The 22,048-nt window shown below is 38.4% G+C and overlaps 1 protein-coding gene across 3 annotated transcripts in view; it reads left to right on the top strand.

Moving 5' to 3' along the window:
* LOC144656167 (uncharacterized) overlaps positions 1-22,048 on the top strand; it is a 31,060-nt gene that overhangs the window by 7,588 nt on the left and 1,424 nt on the right. For 2 of the 3 annotated variants that reach the window (XM_078516406.1, XM_078516407.1), the window contains 13 exons: positions 1,355-1,447; positions 9,136-9,565; positions 10,721-10,798; positions 10,968-11,038; positions 12,977-13,117; positions 13,649-13,781; positions 15,412-15,525; positions 15,716-15,823; positions 17,037-17,588; positions 18,717-18,905; positions 19,712-19,813; positions 20,668-20,773; positions 21,369-21,574. In XM_078516406.1, the coding sequence (XP_078372532.1) occupies positions 1,355-1,447; positions 9,136-9,565; positions 10,721-10,798; positions 10,968-11,038; positions 12,977-13,117; positions 13,649-13,781; positions 15,412-15,525; positions 15,716-15,823; positions 17,037-17,588; positions 18,717-18,905; positions 19,712-19,813; positions 20,668-20,773; positions 21,369-21,574 (2,323 nt within the window). The remainder of the gene's footprint in view (positions 1-1,354; positions 1,448-9,135; positions 9,566-10,720; positions 10,799-10,967; positions 11,039-12,976; positions 13,118-13,648; positions 13,782-15,411; positions 15,526-15,715; positions 15,824-17,036; positions 17,589-18,716; positions 18,906-19,711; positions 19,814-20,667; positions 20,774-21,368; positions 21,575-22,048) is intronic. The other variant, XM_078516408.1, reaches the window with a different exon arrangement.

Here is a 22,048-nt window from a genome sequence, read left to right as displayed (position 1 = left end):
TGAAGCCTGGGTTAGTAACTAGTTTTAACTAAAACTAAAAGAAAAGTAACTAATTAAAATTAGTTACTTTTCTTCGCGCCATGAGGCGCAAAAGGCTGTAACTGTCTCTCGCCAACTGTCTTGGGCTGCGCCCCTGACTTCCGACCAGCTGGACCATCTATTTTTGTTTGGCTTCTTTTTTCCCGGGGGGGGGGGGTACTCCCTGTAATGACCTTTACGGGGAGGCTCCGCCCAAAAGGGGTACCTTTTTCAGGCTTCAGGTATATAAAAGGGTAGGGGTTTCAAGAGTTTAAGTATATGAAAGCTGGGTATGGAAATCTGTCATTTGGCTATTTAAAAGGGCCTTTAATTAAAATATTTCGAACAGACGCAATTTATGGCTGTATTATTTTATTTTATTAAGCGCTACGTAAAAATGACAAGAAAACGTCCTATTTTAAGTCCACGCCATGTCTATATGAAAGGGGTACCTTTTTTTAGTTTAAGTTATACGAAAGGGGTACAATTTCTGTCAAAAATGGTATATAAAAGGGTAAGGGGTTAGAACTTGGGGCGGAGCCTCCCCGTATAAAACTTTTTTGAGTACCCCCCGGGCTTTTTTCACCATCCTTCTCCAAGTGGTTTTAAGTCGTCCCACTTTTCGTGTTAAGTGTACTTGTAAAATTCCATCTGATGCCATTTCTATGCCTTTCTGTTGTTCTACGCATTGTCCAGTCAACAGTAAGCAGGGACAGGAAGCCTGACATGAGACATTCTTCTTTGATGCCAGTGGTGATCTTAAACCATCTTGTTTGCTCTCCCTCGTCCAGTGCAGAACACTCAAAGTCGTCATACATGATCTTCAGCTAATTTCAGGGATGCCATATGCCTTCGTACATTCCAGCATCCAACACGTATTTTAGATTTTGGCGTTGCCAATGACCTAGTGTCAGTCTGTGAGCTTCCCGTAGGCTTTTAACCACTGACATCATGGTGTGTCCGGCTGTTCCTCCGTCCACGGTCACAGCTGCGGCTGAAGCCTGGGTGCATTATAAAATTGCTACATGTTACCAACAAATTATTATTTGGTTCCAACTGGGTAGTATGTGGAACGTTACACAGTCTGCATATTTTACCTTACATAAGTTAATAATTTAATTAAGTTGTAACTGTTTTGGAAAGCCAAAAAACTTATGAATATAAAAAAGGCTTTTCCTTGAGTATTTTTGCAAATTGGATTATAACTTTTAACATTAGGATCCAGCTGTATAAGCAAACTCGCAGCATTCCTTCTATAAGCATGTGGGCCCCCTTAAGAGGGTAAATTTTATGTTGACATTCAATACTTTTGAACAAGGTTTTTTTTGTACATTAGGCAACATCAGTGTCATTGCCCAATCTTTTGGGATTTACAGAAAGACATCAAACAATAACTGTGATGAAACTTTATTCAAGCAAGAGCATAGATGTGAGTTGTAACTAATGACTTTTAACGATATTTTTGGCTAGTTCAGTAAATTTAAAAAATGTTTTATTTTATTGGCATGAAAAAACTTAAAAATTTCTAAATATTAAAACATGTTGCAAAAACAAAATTGGAAACTATAAAATATTTTATTATTTTGGAAAAAAGTTAATATATATCATTGGGAAGTCTGTGACCTAAAACTGCCATGGACCAGGGTGCAAATAATGCATGCCCCTAAGGCATGGGTTTGAAAGCATATTATATTTCTTGAACATTTTACAGCTCAAGTGTTCCTAGCTATCAACGATGAATAAATGAATTCATTAAATAATGGAAATTGGATTTCATTCTTTCCTTTAATATTCCATTCTTGAGTTGGATATTTGAATTTTCAAATGGCGACTCAATTTAAAACTAGAATGTGATTTTAAAATGTCTGGCTTCATGCGACAGACACGTGAGAATTTTGAAAGGTTCCTAATTTGCATGAAATGGGTCAACGACATTTTTCCCACTTTTTAGTGCAGAATGCACTATTGTGATGGTTTGTTGGGGCTGTCGTCCGCCAAATTCCTAAACCCCTAATGCCCTATGGTGTAAACTTTAATGGTCAATTAATTAATTAATATCAATTAATTAATTATTCCTGTGGAGGGGGTGGGGGAAGGGAGCACCGGAACGTACGCCCCAGGTAAAACGCGGAGCATATCTACGTTACTTTCATGCGAAGATTTCAAGGGTATATATTTTTTTCAGAAAACCCTTTGCTTTCCTTGTGGTACTATTCTTTCTAGAGCAAAGAACTTTGTGTCAAACGCATGTGCAGATTGGTCTACGTTATATTCTCAGGAACATTGCGTGTATCGCGTGTTCTGCGGTAGGTTTCATGCAGGCTCCGTGGAGCCAAGTTTAACCGCAAAATAATTAAATTAGATTTTGAGACTTTCACAGTGCTTTCGTAATTAAGTATGCAAACACTTGCACCGAGATTTTCGACGCGAAACTCCTAATAACAAGGGAACAAATATCCTAGCTGTACCGCGCTTTAAAAAAGCCTTTCGAAAAAGCTGTTTATTCGATTTGTTCTTTAGTTTTTGAAAAACGTCTTTCGAGCAGTTAAATTAAAGTGAAATAGTTGGCTTTTTATTATAAAAAGCAAAACAACTGCCATCGATGTGGTCATGAAAAACAAAAGTATCATGTTACAGCATTTGCAAGCAAAACAGAAGTGTCTCGTTACAAGCAAATAACAATGGTGTTACTGTTGCAAAGGTAAGCGTAAGGAACTCCCAGGAAGGAACACAAGTGTTGTTTGGTGGAGACGCACTAAAAAGTATCCGAATATTTAAGTTGAAATTACTGAGAAAGCCACTAAATTCGCCTCTTGTCAGGAGCTCCTGCTCTTGTTTGTTTATTCTCGCGGAAACAGTTCTAATTGAAACTACACTCCTACGTGAAAAACAGATCTCAAGTTACCGTTCGCCAATAAACAAAAAAATATCTCAACATTTGCTTGGGGCAAAAACAAAATAATTAAATACGCATTTTCCTTGGTCAGTACTGTTACAACAAAGACTTTGTTTCGTTCATCACAACAGAAATCAGTTCATTCAGTTAAAAAACAAACTAATTTAATTATCAAATTGTCACGTTCTTATTCTGTTGCCGCTATCGATCGTCATTCATTCGATTTTAACTCCAACACATAACGGCTAGTCTTTAAAAGATGACCTAGCTTATATCTCCCAATCTGAAAAACTATTTCGTGGATTTATCGATAATATCTGTGTTATAATTAGTTTTATTAATTAAAGCAAAACAACTTCAATCGATGTCGCCCTATTTTCCCTAGAAATGTATCAAGTTACATATGTTTTCGACAAAAACAAGTGTCGCGTTACATAAGTTTTGGAGAAAAACAAACGTGTCATGTTACATTTGTTTACACAGAATCAAAAAGTATCAGGTTTGTTGTTTTGACGTTTAAGACGTTTTTTTTATCTTTTCTTTTTTTTTAACCGGCAAAGATGAAAACCTTTCCTAAGTGCGACCCATGCCCATCTGAAAATCAAACCAACGAAAGTTAAATGTTATCTTAGCCTAATGCCGTGTGATTTTCAATGCGGCAGGATTCTTGTAGACTCTTCCTACTTTATTAAATTAGACTCATGTTACATAAGTTAACGCGAAAAGTAAAAGTATCACGTTTGCTGCTAAAAAAAATTCTCAAATTAACGAAAGTTGACGTAAAACACGACGGTTAAATGATTGAAAATTTTCTTTACTAAAAAAATCGACTCTTAATTGTGTCAACTGGTGGGCCGCGTGTGTGACTTTTCAAAAAGGGGAATCTTTCTCCCGGATGAAGGTGTCGCGTGATTTAGTTGTCATGTTTGGTCTTTCAACATCTTACAAGTACACATGAAACAGCGTTTCAGACTGAAAGTCGAACTTATTTGACTTATTCTCAAGCGAAATTACCCAGGAAAAGTATTATCATGCTGTCAATTGTTTGGCCATATTGCATTCTGCACTGTCCTTTGAGTCTCTAAGTTATTTTTGTACCTTTACATTGCACCAAAATGTCTTGCCTCTTTTTCGGTATTATCATAGGGTTGAAAAAAGTAAGCGAAGAACAAAATGATGAGAGAACACTGTGTGGCATTTGACGGTTACTGAAATTATGCAAATTCTGACCAAATTTCCACGTGACTGTCGCATGAAGCCAGACAACAATCAAATCGACAATCGAGTTTTGAATTGAGTCGCCGTTTGAACATTGAAATATTTAATTCAAGAATGGAATATTGAAAGAAAGAATAAAATCAAATTTAAATATTCACCCTTGATTTTCACTACATATTGTTATTATAATTTCAACCCGTGAGGTATTTGGAGCCTTTGACGTCATTTTCTCCCTTTTTGCAACCAAGCCTTGGAACAAGGTTGATTAATGGCGGCTGTAAATTATCGGAAATTAAAGTTAAAACAAAACGACTTCTGATGTTCGTAATGAATTGAAAATTGGCAAGGTGAGTAAGCAAGTCTAATTCTACACAAAAATGTAAAAAAATTGAAATCGAAAATTTGATCATACTGGCACTTTAAGGACACTGATCAAGAATTACAATTCCCGGGCATTTGGCTGTATGCACCTCTCTTGTTCTTAAAAATTCATGTATGCTAGCCTTGTATAACTTGACCATGACTTTCAGGTATATGAAAGAGGTACCTTTTTCGACGTGTTTGCTTGTTTACAAGCTAAAAACGTAGAATAGGGGTTAGTGGACAAAATTTGGAACCACATATTTGTAAACTCTCAAGGGACTTTTTTAATTTCTCAAGGGACTGTTTTAATTTCTCAAGGGATTACTTTCCGCTGTGGGTGATCACTTGCGATCTCGTAAAAAAAACGTGACTTGTCACATTTACAAAAGTTATATAACAATTTTAAAAGTGACATGTCAGCTTTCTTATCTCAACGCACGTGTGTCTGAAAGGCGATCTATAAAAAGCGTCGCACAAACAATGGATTGCGTAACTAAAACACGAATAAATAATCACTAGCATTTACATCGTTTAAAAATTACAAACGTCAAAAATAAACCATACCAAAAAACTCGCTCTTTTCAAAGATATTATTGAAGTTAAAACAAATGCAAGAGACGGGGGCTTCTTTTAGCTTAGGAGCGGTTAAAAATTAGGCCAAATTTGGTCGCTACATGCAAGCGCAACTTTATTTCGTCATCAGCCTAAGTCGTTAGGGACGTGACCTCGCGTTGACAGGGAATGACAGCAATGTTGCATGAATCGGCTTTACAACATGCGATCGTATCTACGCAGTTCGAGTGGAATTTCAGTCAAAGACAGCAAAATTCTTTCTTATTTCATCTTCAAATATAATTCGAAAGCATTCACTGTATATATGGCTTTTGTTTAATCCTGGGTCTTGATATCCGACCCTCGCAGAGCCTAGACAAAACGCAGCTTGAGTGTAACGATTTGTTTACGCTGCAATTATATTTTGCTGTTTCATTTGCTAATTTGGCTGCCGTAATCGACTGCCTTGAAAGGTCCTTGCAATTTTAAAGTATAGAATTGTCAGATCTCGGTGAAATTTGCACTGTTTATTTGTGTAATGTTAAGGAATATGTGTATAAATACCCGGCGCGGACAAGCCATTTTTGAGCCAGTTTTCTCCGACAGTAGTCGGAAATATCTGTATTTTTTGTGCTTTTTTGTAGAGCAATCGTTACGCTAGCCTGCGTGGCCGGCGTTCAAAGGGGAAGGAGAAGGGCACCTCGCACTTCGCGCTCGAACTCCCCTTGTCCTTCCCCTTTGAACGCCGGCCACGCAGGCTATCGTTACGCTACGGCCTTGAACACATTGAACAGCGGTCTCCCTATAACAATTCAGATATGGCGTCACAAAATGACAAAAACAAAGCGTCAATTTTAAAGTATAGAATTGTCAGATCTCGGTGAAATATGCACTGTTTATTTGTGTAATGTTAAGGAATATGTGTATAAATACCCGGCGCGGACGAGCCATTTTTGACAAAATTATATGGCTGCATTTCCTCCGCGAAGATAGGAAATTGTTAAACTAAACTACAAAGAAACTGTAATGATAAGTTCGAAGAACAATGCACAGGATAAACCTTCGACTCGTACTTCATGCAAAAACGTCGATATCTCGAAGAGACTTTGATTTATTAAAAGGTATACCAAAGGGGTACAATTTTTGGCGAAATAGTATACAAAAGGATAAGGGGTTAGAGCAGAGGAACTCTGGGGTTAGAGCTTGGGGCGGAGCCTCCCCGTACAAAACTTTTTTGGGAACCCCCCCCCCCCGGGGGGAGCTTGTTCAGACCAAATTGGAACAGATCACCATTGAAATCTTTTTTAGTTCTTTTGCTGCAGTATTTGGCTGTAAAATTTGGAGGAAGATTGCAAAATTATATGGCATTTTGCAGTCGGGTGAGGGATTCTCGTGGCTACTCAGGGACGGCGGAGCTGGGGGGGGGGCTTTAGCTCCCCCCCCCCCCTTCCCCTCTCAGAAGTTTTGAAAAATAAAGACTTACTAAAGCCCCATTTACACGGCAGAAAATTTGTGGCACGGCTCGGATAAAAATGGTACGCGTACTGAAAAAAATGGTTCGGCACGGATAAATTTTGTCGTGTAAACGACTTTGCGTCAGCCGTGCCGAACCAAAATTTTACTCGTGCTCGGACCTAGTCGCGAGGTATCCGAGCACGGATAAAATTGGTACGCGTTCCTGAAAATGTAACCCGGCTCGAATAAAATGTGTGGTGTAAACGATTAGCCGTGCTGAACCAACTCTTTTCTTATGATAATTTCATTCAATAAATTTGCAGAAATTCCACTCGATCGACGCGGCGGTGTGTTAGACATGTCTTTTCAGTCTTTTAAGAAAAACAGTTGCCAAGAAAATCTCATGAACATTCATGGAACTAGCGTGACTTTCAGCAGTCTACTATGGTCGCCTTCTCCTGAGTTCGTGATCGTTTCGAATCGTTAGTGTCCAGAGTCGAAAGCTGAAATTCTGCCTTGGAATAGCATGATGTAAGAAGTTGATCCAAATAATGCGAGGAGAATAAAATAATAATAAATATAATCGTCGTTAATAGGGGAGGTACAAGCCATCACTGCTGCCATTTGAACAAGAACCATATACCTTCATCAAAAATGGTAGAATAGGGGTTAGTAGACAAAATTTGGATCCACATATTTGTAAACTCTCAAGGGACTTTTTTAATTTCTCAAGGGATTACTTTCCGCTGTGGGTGTCAGATCAGTTTCGTGGAAAAAACGTGACTTGTCACATTTACAAACGTTATATAACAATTTTAAAAGTGACATGTCAGCTTTCTTATCTCAACGCACGTGCGTCTGAAAGGCGATCTATAAAAAGCGTCGCACAAACAATGGATTGCGTAACTAAAACACGAATAAATAATCACTAGCACTTACATCGCGTTGAGAGCAATGTTGCATGAATCGGCTTTACAACATCAGGGGCACCCATCGAGAATATAGTTCAAAACAACTTAAAGATAGCACCGTTGAACGTAGCTTAGTATTCAAACGGTAGATATAGGCATATCTTTATCCCCTAAAATTTTTTTATCTCTTCGGATTTCCTAGCTGATAGTCTAGTGATCCGAAAGTTATAAAGATCAAAACTTACCTTTTCGAAAATTCCAGCCAGAGAAAAGGCTCCCGAAAATTCTAGGTGACCTTTTTAGAGTAAAAATCCGTTAAAAATGAACAATTATACCACTTTTTAGATATTCGAAAATCCTAGGAAAGGCAGGCAAGCAAAAAAATTTACAATGAATGTTCCGAAAATTCTAGATCTCAAATCGTCTTCCGAACAGATATTTTAACGCAATATTCCGTTGGGTGCCCCTGCAACATGCGATAGTATCTACGCAGTTCGAGTGGAATTTCAGTCAAAGACAGCAAAATTCGTTCGTATTTCATCTTCAAATATAATTCGAAAGCATTCACTGTATATGTGGCTTTTGTTTAATCCTGGGTCTTGATATCCGACCCTCGCCGAGCCTAGACAAAACGCAGCTTGAGTGTAACGATTTGTTTACGCAATGTTTTCTCCGACAGTAGTCGGAAATATCCGTATTTTTTTTCGTGCTTTTTCATGGAGCAATCGTAACGATACGGCCTTGAACACATTGAACGACGGTCTACCTATAACAATTCAAATATAGCGTCGCAAAAACAAAGCGTCGAACGCATATTTTGCTGTTTCATTTGCTAATTTCGCTGCCGTAATCGACTGCCTCGAAAGGTCCTTGCAGTTTTAAAGTATAGAATTGTCAGATCTCGCTGAAATTTGCACTGTTTATTTGTGTAATGTTAAGGAATATGTGTATAAATACCCGGCGCGAACGAGCCATTTTTGACAAAATTATATGGCTGCATTTCCTCCGCGAAGATAGGAAATTGTTAAATTAAACTACAAAGAAACTGTAATGATAAGTTCGAAGAACAATGCACAGGATAAACCTTCGACTCATACTTCATGCAAAAACGTCGATATCTCGAAGAGACTTTGATTCTAATCTAGTCTTCTGGGAAAAAGCCGAAAAGTTGCGCGACCCGTATGTGACGTTTGAATGAAATAGCGGCATACACACTAAGACAGAATCGCGTACGCTGGCCAAGGTTTTGAACCTTTTACCCGCACCAAAACATTATTTAACGCAGTTAAGCACGGTAGAAAAAAGAACGTGTAAACAGGGTATCGGTGCTATTTTTTTGGAACGCGTACCAATTTTATCCCAGCCGTGCCACAAAATTTTCTGCGGTGTCAATGGGGCTTAAGAGAAGAGTCTTTTAAGACCCCCCCCCCCTCCCGCCTCCCCCACTTCAAGTCACTAGTCAGCCCCCCCAGCTGGAAAAATGCTCCGCCGTCCCTGTTACTAGAACAATCAGAATAATAGCCACATCAAAAGGGTTTTTCTCTGGCATGGGTTCTCTAGTTTTTCCCCCTCCACAAAAACCAACACTTCTAAATTGCAATTCTATCTGCAAACAGTGGGTAAAGAGCCACCCTGTGGATATGCCACTGTAAATTCCTATTTATTTATTTATTTATTTATTTATTTATTATTTTATTCTATTTATTTATTTAAATTATACAGGAGTTGCGTTTTGAAGACTACAAGTACCTGAATGCGAATAACTATAAAAGAGTTGTTACTAAAAAACCGTCACCTACCCGACCTGGTCCTTCTACTCCTTACATACCAACCACGACTACCTATAGGCCTTTGTCGCCTTCATACAGTCCTACATCACCTAGCTATAGCCACTGTCCTACATCACCTAGCTACTTTCTTACATTACCTAGCTATAGCTACTCTCCTACATCACCTAGCTACTCTCCTACATCACCTAGCTACTCTCCTTCATCACCTTCCTATTCTCCTGCGTCGCCCAGTTATAGTCCATACAGCTATTCTTCTGCAGTTAGTTATAGTGAATGTACACCTGATGAACACAGAGCTAGGTCATCTGGCTTCAGATCAAGTCTTGCTTCGGCATCAGCTGGCTCCAGTGGTAAAACCACAGGTAAAGACTTGTTTCCATTTTTCGGATTTTGTTAGCATAAGAGGGGGAGGGGGTAAGGTGTGTCTACTTGGTAACTGCTGTACAAGCTGTTACTGAGGAAGGCTATAGCTATTAACCTTCCTGTAATTCCACAAATAAAGCTTGCTGTTTAAAACTGAAGTTCTTTTTAACTTTTTTTAAGGAACAACCATATTAAATGAGAGAAAATAGCTTGTTAACAAATTGAATAAAGAAACAAGGCATGTAAAGAGAGGCTGTCGCTGAAGTCAAAATGTCCCGAAAATTTTTTTACACAGTCCCGTTTTTGCAATTGCTTACTATGCATACACAAATGTTATCTTAGCTCTTATAATTACTGTTGTGATTTCTTACCTTCCATTGGCTTTAGCTCCGTTTTACAGTACGACGTCTCGAACCGGACCACTTGAAAGAAAGTTGACCAATCAAAACGTTAATGTGAACAAAGAATGGTGACTTTTTTCACAAATGAACTAATAACATTGAAGAATACAAACAGTTATAGTTCAAGAAAGTTGCAAAAGATGTGAACCTCTCGGGAAACTTTGTGTTTGGTTAGTTTTGATCCTAAATTTTGAGTGGGTTTCAAAGGTTTGGGTTTGCAGTCATGAAACAAGTTTTCAAGCTAAAATTTACCGAGTAAAATGTAATATTTATGTTACTTTGTTGCCAAGGATGCGATCTGTAGGTTTTATACAAGTAAAGCAGAAACGATGTAAAAGTATAGTACATTTGCCTCCACTTCACAAACAGATTACAGAATTTGCTGTAGAGCTGTTATCTGGACGCCTTAACGTCATTGGTCTGTTTACGAAAAACGTAGCTACCCGATCGACCAACTTTGTTCTTATTGGCCCGGTTCGAGTAACATGACTGTAAATCACAAATAATCCAAATTCCATCACCGTGTTAGCCGAATACAATACAGAGATATTAGCATGCGTGACACTTAAATCAAAGAAAAGACCTAAAATACCTTATTTTCTCGTTCGATTCTCGGAATCACATTCATGTGCAATACATTTTTTATACAGCCACCATGCACTGTCCATTTATGACTATTAGTCCATCACTGTAACACAAGCTAATTACAACGTTGTGACTCAATTTCTTTTTTTTAAATTATTTTTCCTGTAGCTTCTAGTTCATTTAAAAGAGGAAAGAAACGAAAGAAACAAGAATGGAATACGTTTACACCATGGTCAGGAATGATAGGTGAAGAATATTTAAAGTGAAACTAAGTGAGAGATGTAAGATGTCATTGAAAAAAATACATAAAAGGACTACTACAAAAACAATTAAACTAAAACAACCTCAAAGCACAAGTTTTGCTTTTGACGTTTCGACTACAGCCTTTGAATGTGTTTTCCAATTTCGTGTACAGACCCTCACAGTATTGACGACTGCAGCTGGGTTACAACCGACATTGAAGTAAAGATAAATGAATCCAACAAGGTATGCCTGGCGACCGTTTTATCAGAGAAAAACTAGTGGTAACCACAGGTTAGAAAGTGCGGGCCTAGATAGAATCCTTCAAGTACGGCTGTAGTCTGTTCCAACGATTTCAATTCTTTGCCAGTTTGAGCAGACAATATTTCCATTTTGTTCCAACCCCGAACACAAGCGAATGATCCTCCATTGTGTTACATGAGCAAAACAACAAGTTAAGATCATTCTACAAAATATCCTCCATTAAACGCGTTGGTTTCGTGAACATTGATGCAAATTTCATGCATCGTGATAGAGGCGATTGACAAAGGCTCCGATTTCACAGGATAAACTGCTCGTGATTGCATTCTAATCATTCTTTGGGGATCTGGAAGAACAAAATTGTCAACTTTCAGTTGGGGTACGCGTTGTTGTGATTGACACATTTTTCGCATTCTGATCGTTCTTGGTGGAAGAAGAAATTTTCAACTTCCGGTTTTGAGCTGCTCTGTTATAAACGTGGCGCGCACGCGTGCTACGCAATCCGCTGGTCACTGTCAAGATTTGGGTTGCGGGCCTCTCTTGGGCCCGCAATAGCATGGAACACAGCAGCAGCATCTTCAGTCGATGGTTTATTTATTTATTCAGGAGCCATAATCGGGGACGGAGACCGTATGCGAGGAAGAAAGCTCAAGGAAGACTTGATGTAACAGAGGAATAGAAACAGATGAAAGAAATCCAACGTCTTTTTCACTTGAACAGGTAGTTTTGGACGCCATTTTGTTTGTTTTTCTCTGCGCGACGTCCACGCAAAAGTCCTCGCAGCAGTACGCGCGCGTACCACACGCGATGGCGCAGTTTGTGCTAAAAATAGCACAATTGTTCCATATCATGGGGACACCCCCCAATACTGTAATGGCACGCGCTTACGGTCTCCGTCCCCGATTATGGCTCCTGATTTATTTTACTTTTTATTATTATTTTTTTACGTTAAGTTACGTTAAATAGTTTACTTTTAAAACGCGACAGTTTGTCAAGACAAACTTGAATGTTTTATTAAGTCAGAAAACAGTTAGCCGTTCAAACCTGGCTGAAAGTTGTTGCTGGTTGGAGAGACGGTAGAGATTTCATTCATTCAGTTTGAACTGTAAACTAATCCATCTGTTTAGTGTTGGGTTAAAAAAAAAAATACACAAAAATCTCTGTAGAAACCACAGTGACAGCATAGTCCATAAATAGGTTTACTTCTAACAGATATATACTGACTTTATTAAATTCATATTGAAAACAATTCTTAACAATTCATGTTGCATGCACCGTATTTACTCGAATAAGCGCCGCGGTGCTTATTAAGTTTTTCGCGCCTCAAGTGCTGCGCTTATTCGAGGGCGGCGCTTATTTGAGAGCGGCGCTTATTTAAAACTTGGATGCCACAAAGAATCTTATATTTTACAGTAATTGAAAAGAACGTCTTTTGATTGTCAGTCTTTGTCTCTTGCGGAGACAGAAGTGGCGCTAGCTGTCCTGGCAAAGTTTGCGGCCTTTACAAAACATTTACAGAACTACTTATTGTAATAGTGTTGAATAGAAAAACTAATGGGAGAGCAATAAAACAATCACTCATAACTGCAAAAAATCGCTTTTGATGCAAAGAAATGTTCAAGCTTGTTTTAGAGTTGCTTTGTAGTGCAACGAAATTCCTTAAATAAGCGCCGCAGTGGGATAAAATGTCTAGGGTCATTTTCAAGTCTTACAATATTGTCATAAACATCTGTTTAATGTGTTTATCATGCAGAATTAAAGATTTATAGTATGCTGTTAAGATTTGCCTTTTTCTTTCATTTTGTGGTATTTGTATATAGCTAGGGGCCCATGATTGGAATGTGGTCCATGCTATGCCGTGTTTTCCTTTTTTCTGTTTTAATGTGACATTCACATGATTTGTGCGTGGTTTCCCACTTCCAGGACGTGCAGCTGATAGGCAAAAAGGGTATGGTCAGCAGAGTGTCTGGAAACGTGTGCACAGTGTGTTTATATGACGAAAGGCGTGTAGTCAGCATTCCTATTCACACAGTGGATCTAACGGAATTAAATAAACAGGATAAAGTACGTACACTGAACATCCTGTTTTGCCAGTGAAATCAGTGACTGACCTTGTTATGGCTTGGCACATGTTTCTTAACTTATTCCTTACTAATCAGATTCCACAAATACAGTCGGTTTCCAGACCCCGTTACTTAGGAGAGTTGAGGAAAAGTACACAAATTCCTAAACGCAACGTTTGCATGTTCGATTTGATATATCAGTATGCCAAGTCTTCGATCAGGCTACAATTGCTGCGGTTAGACCTATTTTTGTTTTTACGTTTCTGAAAAAAAGTTGCAGGGAAATCTCTAAGAAAAAAGTAAGGAGAGCTGTATTTTGTTTACGCCAAATGTCACCGGCCAATTTTGCGTGATTTTCGCCAATTCTAAACCCCGTGAAAACAAAGGGCATTAGGGTATATTAGGCTTCTTTTCTAAGTAATGGCTTTTATGAACAAAAGTTTACCCAGAAAAGCATGTGACAGCTGGGTATTTGGCACTTAGCTATTATTCGTTTATGGTGACTTTAATTTATGCTGTTTGTAACTTGCAGTGTAAAGTGATCCTTGGAGATAACAGTGGGAGAACTGGGGTTCTAATCAATATCGACGACTCTGATGGTATTATAAAGATGGATTGGACAGATCAACTCAAGATTTTGCCACTAAAATTCCTTGCAAAACATGGTTAGTAGGTGGTGTCTTTAACTCCGCTGCTCCATTGTTGCCTCTTCGGTGGCAAAACAACAAAAACAAAAAATTTTTTTTTTATGAATTTAAAATTTTTAAAAAAATGAAAAAGCGTAAAATTATTTAATAAAAAAAAAAAAAAAAAAAAATAATAAAAGATAAATGTAATCCAATCTGGTGGTCCCTGAGCTTTCTGACAACTTTGATCTATATTAAAATGATTTGCGATAGTAACACCCAAATGAGACGCGATCAAATGTAGGCTGCATTTTTAGCTAATTTTGAAAATTTAAAACTCAGGTTATAAAAAACGGACATTAACGCTTGTTACAACTGCGATCATTTCCCAGCATTATCTCGTTTATTTGAAACTTTAAGTCTGATTAAACTAAAAGCAATATGTTGGTAGCTCCAATTTGTAAAGTTAATCTCGTCCCCAGTCGTATTTTGTTTTTGAGGGAAAGCGCGGGGGCGAGCGCGGGAGGTGCAAGCGCAAGAGGTGATAGGAAGAAAGAAAGAGGGTAGACGACTGGCAGATCCTGTTGTCTGATTTCGATATTCTAGTCGTCTCATTCGCTTCTCTTCTTCCTTCCATGATTCTCTCCGTGTTCAGTTTCATTCTTGCTTCAAGAATCAAGACGGACTCAAAAGAGCTGACGTGGCTTCCTCTCAAAATATAGTAAACGAATCAGGTGAAAAATCATTAAAAAATTGCCTGGGTAAATCGCTATTGTGACAGCCACAGTTACGTCTTCCTAGATTAAGTAAGAGCCGTCTTAAGATTCCCAAAGATCGACTGAACGCAGGGATCATGGATTATTACATACCGATTAATTTCCACGTGCTCGTATCACGCGGTACAAAATCATATCACTTCCATTTAGCCAATACAAGAAAAGGCTTCGTGTAGTCTTATTTAATAAGCCATATACATTCTCTACGCAGCAAATTCTAAACAAATGAAGGTAAATATAGTTCTCTCTTTGATTCACGTATCTTTTTTTCTAAGTAATAAACACGATAGATTCAACTGATCGTAAATAAACAAATCTTCGTCCACAGAAAAACGCGACACATGCTGTAAGCTATCAGTCTCAATACATTACGCACCCTCTCTCCAGAAATCAACTGAAGTGTTAGGTTAATTTGAGCAAACGCTGCAGACTCTTTAAGCTTGCAGTTTCGAAACTATTTGATTGATCTGTTCCATAGGATGGTATCCTGAATTGCGGCCATACATCTGTTTCGCGTATTGCCCGGTCATAGATGGTCCGATGTGTAGTACGTGTACTGATCATCGTATTAACCTGTTTTCTGTTAATTTATCACTCACTCCTCCTCCTCATCCTCTCGGCCCATGAGGACTCTTGAGGCCGGCCAGCTGCGCCACCCGTCCCGGTCCGCCGCCGATGCACAGCGCCCCCCACGAACGCCAACCCAGCCGGTTTCTTTCTGTCTCCCGGTTCTTCTCCACGTTTCTCTTGGCCGGCCTCCCTCCTTTTCCTTCAGGTGCCCACGTTAGTGCTCCTCGAGATGTTGGCTGGACTTGTCCGCAGTGCGTGCCCTGCTCTGTTAATTTATAGGTTAAATTAAATTGTCCTTATTTGTCTTTATTATTATTGTGCAGTTACTGAACCAGTTCATTCAATTGAAACCTCAAGCAAGGGGAAACAAAATAACCAACAAGTAGGAAATCTGTTCAAATCATCAGTGAAAGGGAAAACTTCCAGTCTAAGTACATGTAAGTGAGAATGATTTCTATTGTCATAATTAAATTAATTCGTTATAATAAGCATTCGTACAGCGCAAATTAAGGCTTATTTTACTAATTTTACATACAGGGCTGATTTTACTGTGTAGCTTTACCACTTTTTGTGTTTGTTCATGTGTCTTCCATTTATTTTTTGCTCTCTTTGTACTTTTTTAAAAAGCTGCTGGTCCAGCCCGTTCGTTTGAAACTCCAAGTATAAAGGAAAGAAATGGCCAACAGACGGAATCTCTGTTCAGTTCATCGCTAGAATGGGTACCTTCCACTCCAAGTAAGTGATATTTGTATACAAGTTTAAAAAGAGTTGCATTGTTGATTTGGATAATTAAGTTTCAAAAGTAAACCTTAGCTTCAATATAAAAAGTTTTACTACGGTACTACAAAATGTGATATTTAACAATTATTCCACGAGCGTGCGCTGGATATGAGCGAAATCTCGCGCGCTGATTGGCTAATTTTCATTGTCAATAAGAGTACAGACGCATGAAACTCGTAGCTGACGCAATCAGCGAAGGTTTTGTCAAACTTTTCAGCACTGATTTAGCACTGTATTTTTGATGAGGCGAGAATTATACCACAAAACTAGAAGTCTTTAACGAGGAAATCATCTAAAATTTATCGGTTAAAACGTAAGAAACCAGTGCGACCTGAGAGCGAAGAGAACTGGATGTTTATTGAGGATTCAGACCGAAAATCGGCGGTGAGCGGGAATGTGTGCTGTCAATGAAATTAGAAAGCTGAACCACGTTTTAGCGGATTATTTTGTGAACTCTTTTCAGTGGATTAAAGGTTAGTTAAACAATTCGAATTTCCTCGTGTATTTCTGGCGGTATTCTTACCAAACTTTTAATTTACGAGCCTGTGTGTGATTTTCCAAATTACAGCGACAAAATTTAGATTCTGCGGCCGTACGGCAATCGCATCTTCCCCGTAGATTTCTTTCCTTCGTTTTAAAATCAGTTTTGGCTTTTTGTTATTGTAAAAAACAAATTGACATCAGTTTTTTATGCGTCTGTCCTTTCAATGATGATAAATTTCGTCATACCATTGTCAAAGTTTGTTGTAGATCCGCTCGCCTTGCGGCTCGCGAATCTACAACACTTTGACAATGTTATGACGCAATTTATCATCAATAACAGGACAGACGCATAAAAAACTGATGTCAATTTGTTAAATTACCAACAAGTGCGAGTGGAATATAATTGTTTCATTAAAAACAACCAAAGAATTGCAATATTTGAGCTCCCCGGCTGTCCTCGCTGACGCGTACTCCTACCATGTTTTGTGGTGCATGGTATATGAGCTCATATGCCACGTCCTGTAAACCAATCAAAACTCAGGAAGCAATATACCTTAAGCGTCCTTTTCTCTAGAAATCTTTCCTTTATGGAGTGTTAATGCCCTGGCACTTCGCTAGTACTTATTTTTACCATTCATAGCACTTATTATTTACATGCAATACTGTTTTGTTACATTTTTTCTAGTGTCCATAGATTCTTGTACAGAATTTCCAGCAGCATTACCATCAACTTCTACGCACGATTTTTCTCTCACTCCGACCACTGATTTTACCTCAGAAGCCAATCTAGATCCTGCTGCTGTATTTAGCCAGCCACAGCCTCCAGTTGTTGGAAACGAACCAACACAGACTCTGACTGTTTCAGAGGGAAGACAGCTCACCAGAGCCTTACTGGAGAGCATTATCAAATGTATGCAAATACAGAACTCCCTATACAGACTTGTGTTACTCAAGTTAGGAGGATGTATTTCTGGTTCTTCAGGCCAAACTTATGCTGTTCCTGAAAAAGCTGGTGCGCCAGAGAAACCCGAGGCTCCCAGTATCGAAAGCGCGGTAGAAAATCAGAGTGATGCTACCAAGGTTCTGCTGTGTGAACTCAAAGAGCCCTTACAGGCCTTGATGCGCTGTGCAGACATTCAAAGAGGACTATTTCAAAGACTTATCACTGTTAACGTGATGACCCCTGAAGAGTCAACCGATCTTCTAGTGAGAACATTATCTTCCTGTGGCAATCAAGGTAAAGTACGCTGGTGGTTTAGATGACTGTAGATGTATGTGGTGGCCCTGTCTCAAGAGCACCAGTTAAGACATACAAATTCACTTGCAGATAGTACTCGCAGTGAATAACTTGATATGTTGTACTCAGAATGGAAGCCAGTATCATTTCAATCAGTTGTTCACTACAGTCGAGCCTCTCGGTACTTACACCTCTCTATTACCGACAATCTCCGATATCCCAACAAAATTCTCATTTATTTTCTTTAGAAAAAACTTCTATAATACGGACCCTCTCTAATACGGACAACAGAAAATCTCGGCCCCAGGGAACAAATTCATATAAACTTAACCTCTTTATTCGGACACTCCGGTGATCAGACAATTATATTATGAATTTCCTTTTTTGGGAACAAAAACGTAACGCTTTATTCATCTAAGACGTTTCGGATTTGTGCTAAGAGTTAATTTTTTTACCTGCAGCATTGCATTGCTGGACATTTCGAGTTACTATTTTAAGCTGTCAATGAAGTCAAAAGTGACGTCAAAGTGGTGACCTCTATGAATACAACTGTACACTTATATTGACAACTTCATTACCGTTAGAGACCGAAGTTTTTTCTTTCTTTACGTAAATGTATGAAAGTTTTAAGGAAAATAAAACTCGACTTGTCATGATTCTGGAGTGTCCTGTTAATATTCCCGATAACGTTTTTGTGACCTTGTATAACTATACGATTTACATGGTTTGTGTAGACACGGTAAAAAATTTTAAAGAAAAGAGAACGGTTTGGAGGAAACCAGGACTAAAACAGTGGAAACAAGAAAGAGGGAGGTCTATTTTAAATAGAACGAGATGGTGTGAACAAGTGACATTTCTGTTTAGTTTAAAACCAAAAATTTTAACTAAAATTTAAGACATTACTTTAAATATTTCTGAAAGTACTCGTCAGAAACACAAACGTTTTAGCGACTAAGCGAGCAGGAAACAGTGTATTAGGCTACATAAGTGGTTAAAAAGGCCTTAAAAAGGATTTGGACAGTTTCTAAAGCTGTTGTCAATTTGTGTGGTTTGCATGCATCACTACTTTTCTTTTCTGTCAGGCATTTTTTGTTATGCTTAGCTTATGATAAAATGTCTTTATTGCAGAAACGCACAGAGAACCACAAGTTAACATGTTGGCAGTTCAGTGTAACCTCGAGGACATCATGTTTAAAAACAAAATGAAATGTAGTTATGCACGAAATCCTTTCACAAATAAACAGGTCAAAGCTTCGACAAGCGAGGATGTGGTGCAACATGTTTCTGAACGTCAACGCTCATTAAGCGGGACTGCAGGTAGATTATACATGCATTTCATTTGTAAGCTCTGGCATACATCACTACATGTTTCACTTGCAATTCGTATGTAAGTTCACACATTTTTCACTCATTCCACACATAAGTTAATACATCTTAGACGTGCTTTTTATATCCACCATATTTACTCAAAACAGTCTCAAATGAACTTCAGCTCTCATACAAACGGTCCTCTCCAACTGTCACCTAATGAATGCTCCCCAAAAGAAAGAAAAAGAGAAGAGAGAAGCGTTTATTTGAAACATTCAGAAACAATCTGCTAATCTTCAAATTCATGTGCTCCAAAGTGAATTCAGTGCACTTATGTTGTAGTATGGAATTCTTTGTTCTAAGTTATGTGCGCACAAAATCGATTTCCTGACTTGTTTCTGTTCTTATTAATAAATGCGTTAGCTACAGTAGTGGTAAACGTGCCTCTTCAATTTCAAAATTAGCATTAACCCTAACCTTAAACGCCACCCTTGATCAACGTAACGCCCAACTATGGTGGCGAGTTTCATAATAAAGGCCGCGAGCGTTTATTATGTTATTGATTTCACACCTTTCACATGCAATTCTATTGGATGAACTTCTATGTGTGTGAATCTTTATACACATTTTAGCTCATAGGTATTTCATTGTGAGTACACAAAATCCAGTGTATCTGACTATTCCTTACTTGTATTTTTTTTGCCTGTTTTGTTTTGTATCACAGAGAGTCTCCATAACTTAGGTCCTTCTTTGGGTGTACCGGTAACTTCATTAACCGTTCTCGCCAATTTATTATTTTCTTGTTGTTAATGCAGTCACCAGCTATAGTGCAAGTAGTCTAAGAAAGCTTCCTCATGGTCGTGGCAGCCTTAAAACTGCGATGGGCAAAATTGTGTACCAAGGAGACTGGTGCAAAGGTAAACAGTGCACTTTTGTTCTCTGTAAACCTAGGTTTCGCACTTCCCCTTCAAATCCTTTGATTTCATACTTTTTCCAGGATCCCTGATTTTAAAATTTGTCTCTTTGTGCTGTTATGTTTTAAATGTGTGACGGAACAATAAAAATCAAAACAGTTTAACGCTGATTGACGAAAGGTTGTTCCTTAGTCAAAAGTGTCGTTGAGTGTTGAAAACGGCCCGAATGTCTTCAACACTCCTGCATGGGAATGAAGTTTGATTTTTGTTTAAAATTATACCAAATCTTCTCGATAGACATTCACCAATTTCACTTCGCCTTCGGTGAAATAGTTGTTTTTTAACAACAGAGTATGTGTGGCTTATGATTATCTTTCTTTGATTGTGAACAACCCAAGAAGTTATACGTTAGCATGATTATAAAATAAATACTGTGTAACCATTTTGCATGTAAAGACTTGGAGGTTTGCCGACAAAAAAAAAAAATCAGAGGGTTTTCACGGAGACCACATTGCGTTTCGTCCAGCGAGTTTCGTTTTCCCGCTTCAGGGAATGGGAAGGAGAGAAAAAACTAGGAACGAGCTTAGAAATGTTGGTGTTTTTTTTTTTTTACATGCTGGCAAAAAGAAGGAAATGTTTTACACCAATGAAAATAAAAAATGTACAGATGTTTTGAGATGGTAACAGTGCCATGCTAACTTAAACCCTTCGTGACAGTGCCGCACGAATGCCCTATGAACCCTGTGAGTAAAGTACCAAACCTCGGAATTTATTAGCTGTATGCGTGTGCGTGTGTGATTCTAAGGTATGAAGTGTTGTTCCTGTGCAATTAACAGTCTTAGTTGTTTCACACACAGGAAAGAGACATGGAAAAGGCGAATGCCTTATTTTCTCCTTGCCTGGTAATGACCAAGCCGTTGTTGAACATGGATTCTACTCTGGTAGATGGAAAAACAACATGAGGTTTGCCTCTTACAAACTTTCGCTATAGTTCAAAGTGGCTCTCAGTAACTAACATCAAACCTTGGAATTAATCATAGCTAGCCCACCTATACTGACGAAGAACATTTATTAAATCATTTATTTATTAACTATCATATTGGAAGCCGGACTTGTCCATGGTGAAAAGGGGGCATTATATTGGTTTATGGTCGGTCTGAATTCCGCTAAGTTTTGCAGATTTGCTTTTTTTGAAACAATGTACAATCTAATCACTTTTTCGGATAGAAGCCCGTGCGTAGCCCCTGGATCCGCGACTTTCGTACATATATTAATTGGTAAGTAATTTTAATGGTAACACAGAATTTAAACCACTTTTGAGGGCGTTTAATTTTCATGGCAACTTTGCTCAGTAGTGGACACAAAGAGGGAGGGAACATATTTCACTTAAGTTTAGCCCGGTAGAGAATGCACAAACAAGCTGGATAGTTTAATTTAATATGTTACCCCTTTTTTTTTCCCCTCACCAATTATCCGGCCCCTAGTTACCCTCTTAATATACCTACCTTGCTTAATATACTCTTTAGTTTAGCCAAAGTTTTGTTGTTCTTTTTACCAGACACGGTCGTGGAAAGATGATGTTCTCGTCCGGTGCTGTATATGAAGGCCACTGGCAGTACGATAAAATGACCGGTTATGGGACCTTAAAGCTCCCGGATGGGACCATTCAGGAAGGGACTTGGAAAGATGGGTCCTTAGATGGCTGTGCTCAATTTACCTGGCCACATGGTGTAACTGAGTATCGGGAGTATGATACAGGCCGAGGTTGGTACTGCCGATGTTGATACACTCTTTTTTTTTTATAAGAATACAGTTTTTCCGACCCAGGCTGAATATTCTTATTTTTCTGCTGATTTTAGGCTGAAATATTCTTATAAACATTCTTAGAAAATATTGTTTGATATTTCCGTTTTAGCAAGTATTGGGTAATCAATAACAAGTGTTTGGTGTCCAGAATTGTTTCGTGTTATATTGTGCACATGTAACATTGCTTTTGGTTGCAGCCTGGCCGTTTTGGCTTTAAACAAAGCATTCCTCACAAAGATAAAGTGACGGAAATGAAAATACCTGATTTTGTTTCAACTAAAAACATATTTAATTGTATTGTATTTACAAATCTTCAACTCAAAACTATATTCTTTTCAAAATCTCAGCCTCAGGTTTATTCTTAAAATATTCTTAAAAATTCGCCAATTTCAGCCTCGATATTCTTATAAACTAGATTATTATAAAAAAAAG

The sequence above is a fragment of the Oculina patagonica genome, chromosome 6 (assembly GCF_052425735.1).
Source record: "Oculina patagonica isolate OP01 chromosome 6, crgOcupat, whole genome shotgun sequence".
In the NCBI taxonomy this organism is placed as follows: Eukaryota; Metazoa; Cnidaria; class Anthozoa; order Scleractinia; family Oculinidae; genus Oculina; species Oculina patagonica.
This window is presented reverse-complemented; position numbering and strand designations above follow the sequence as displayed.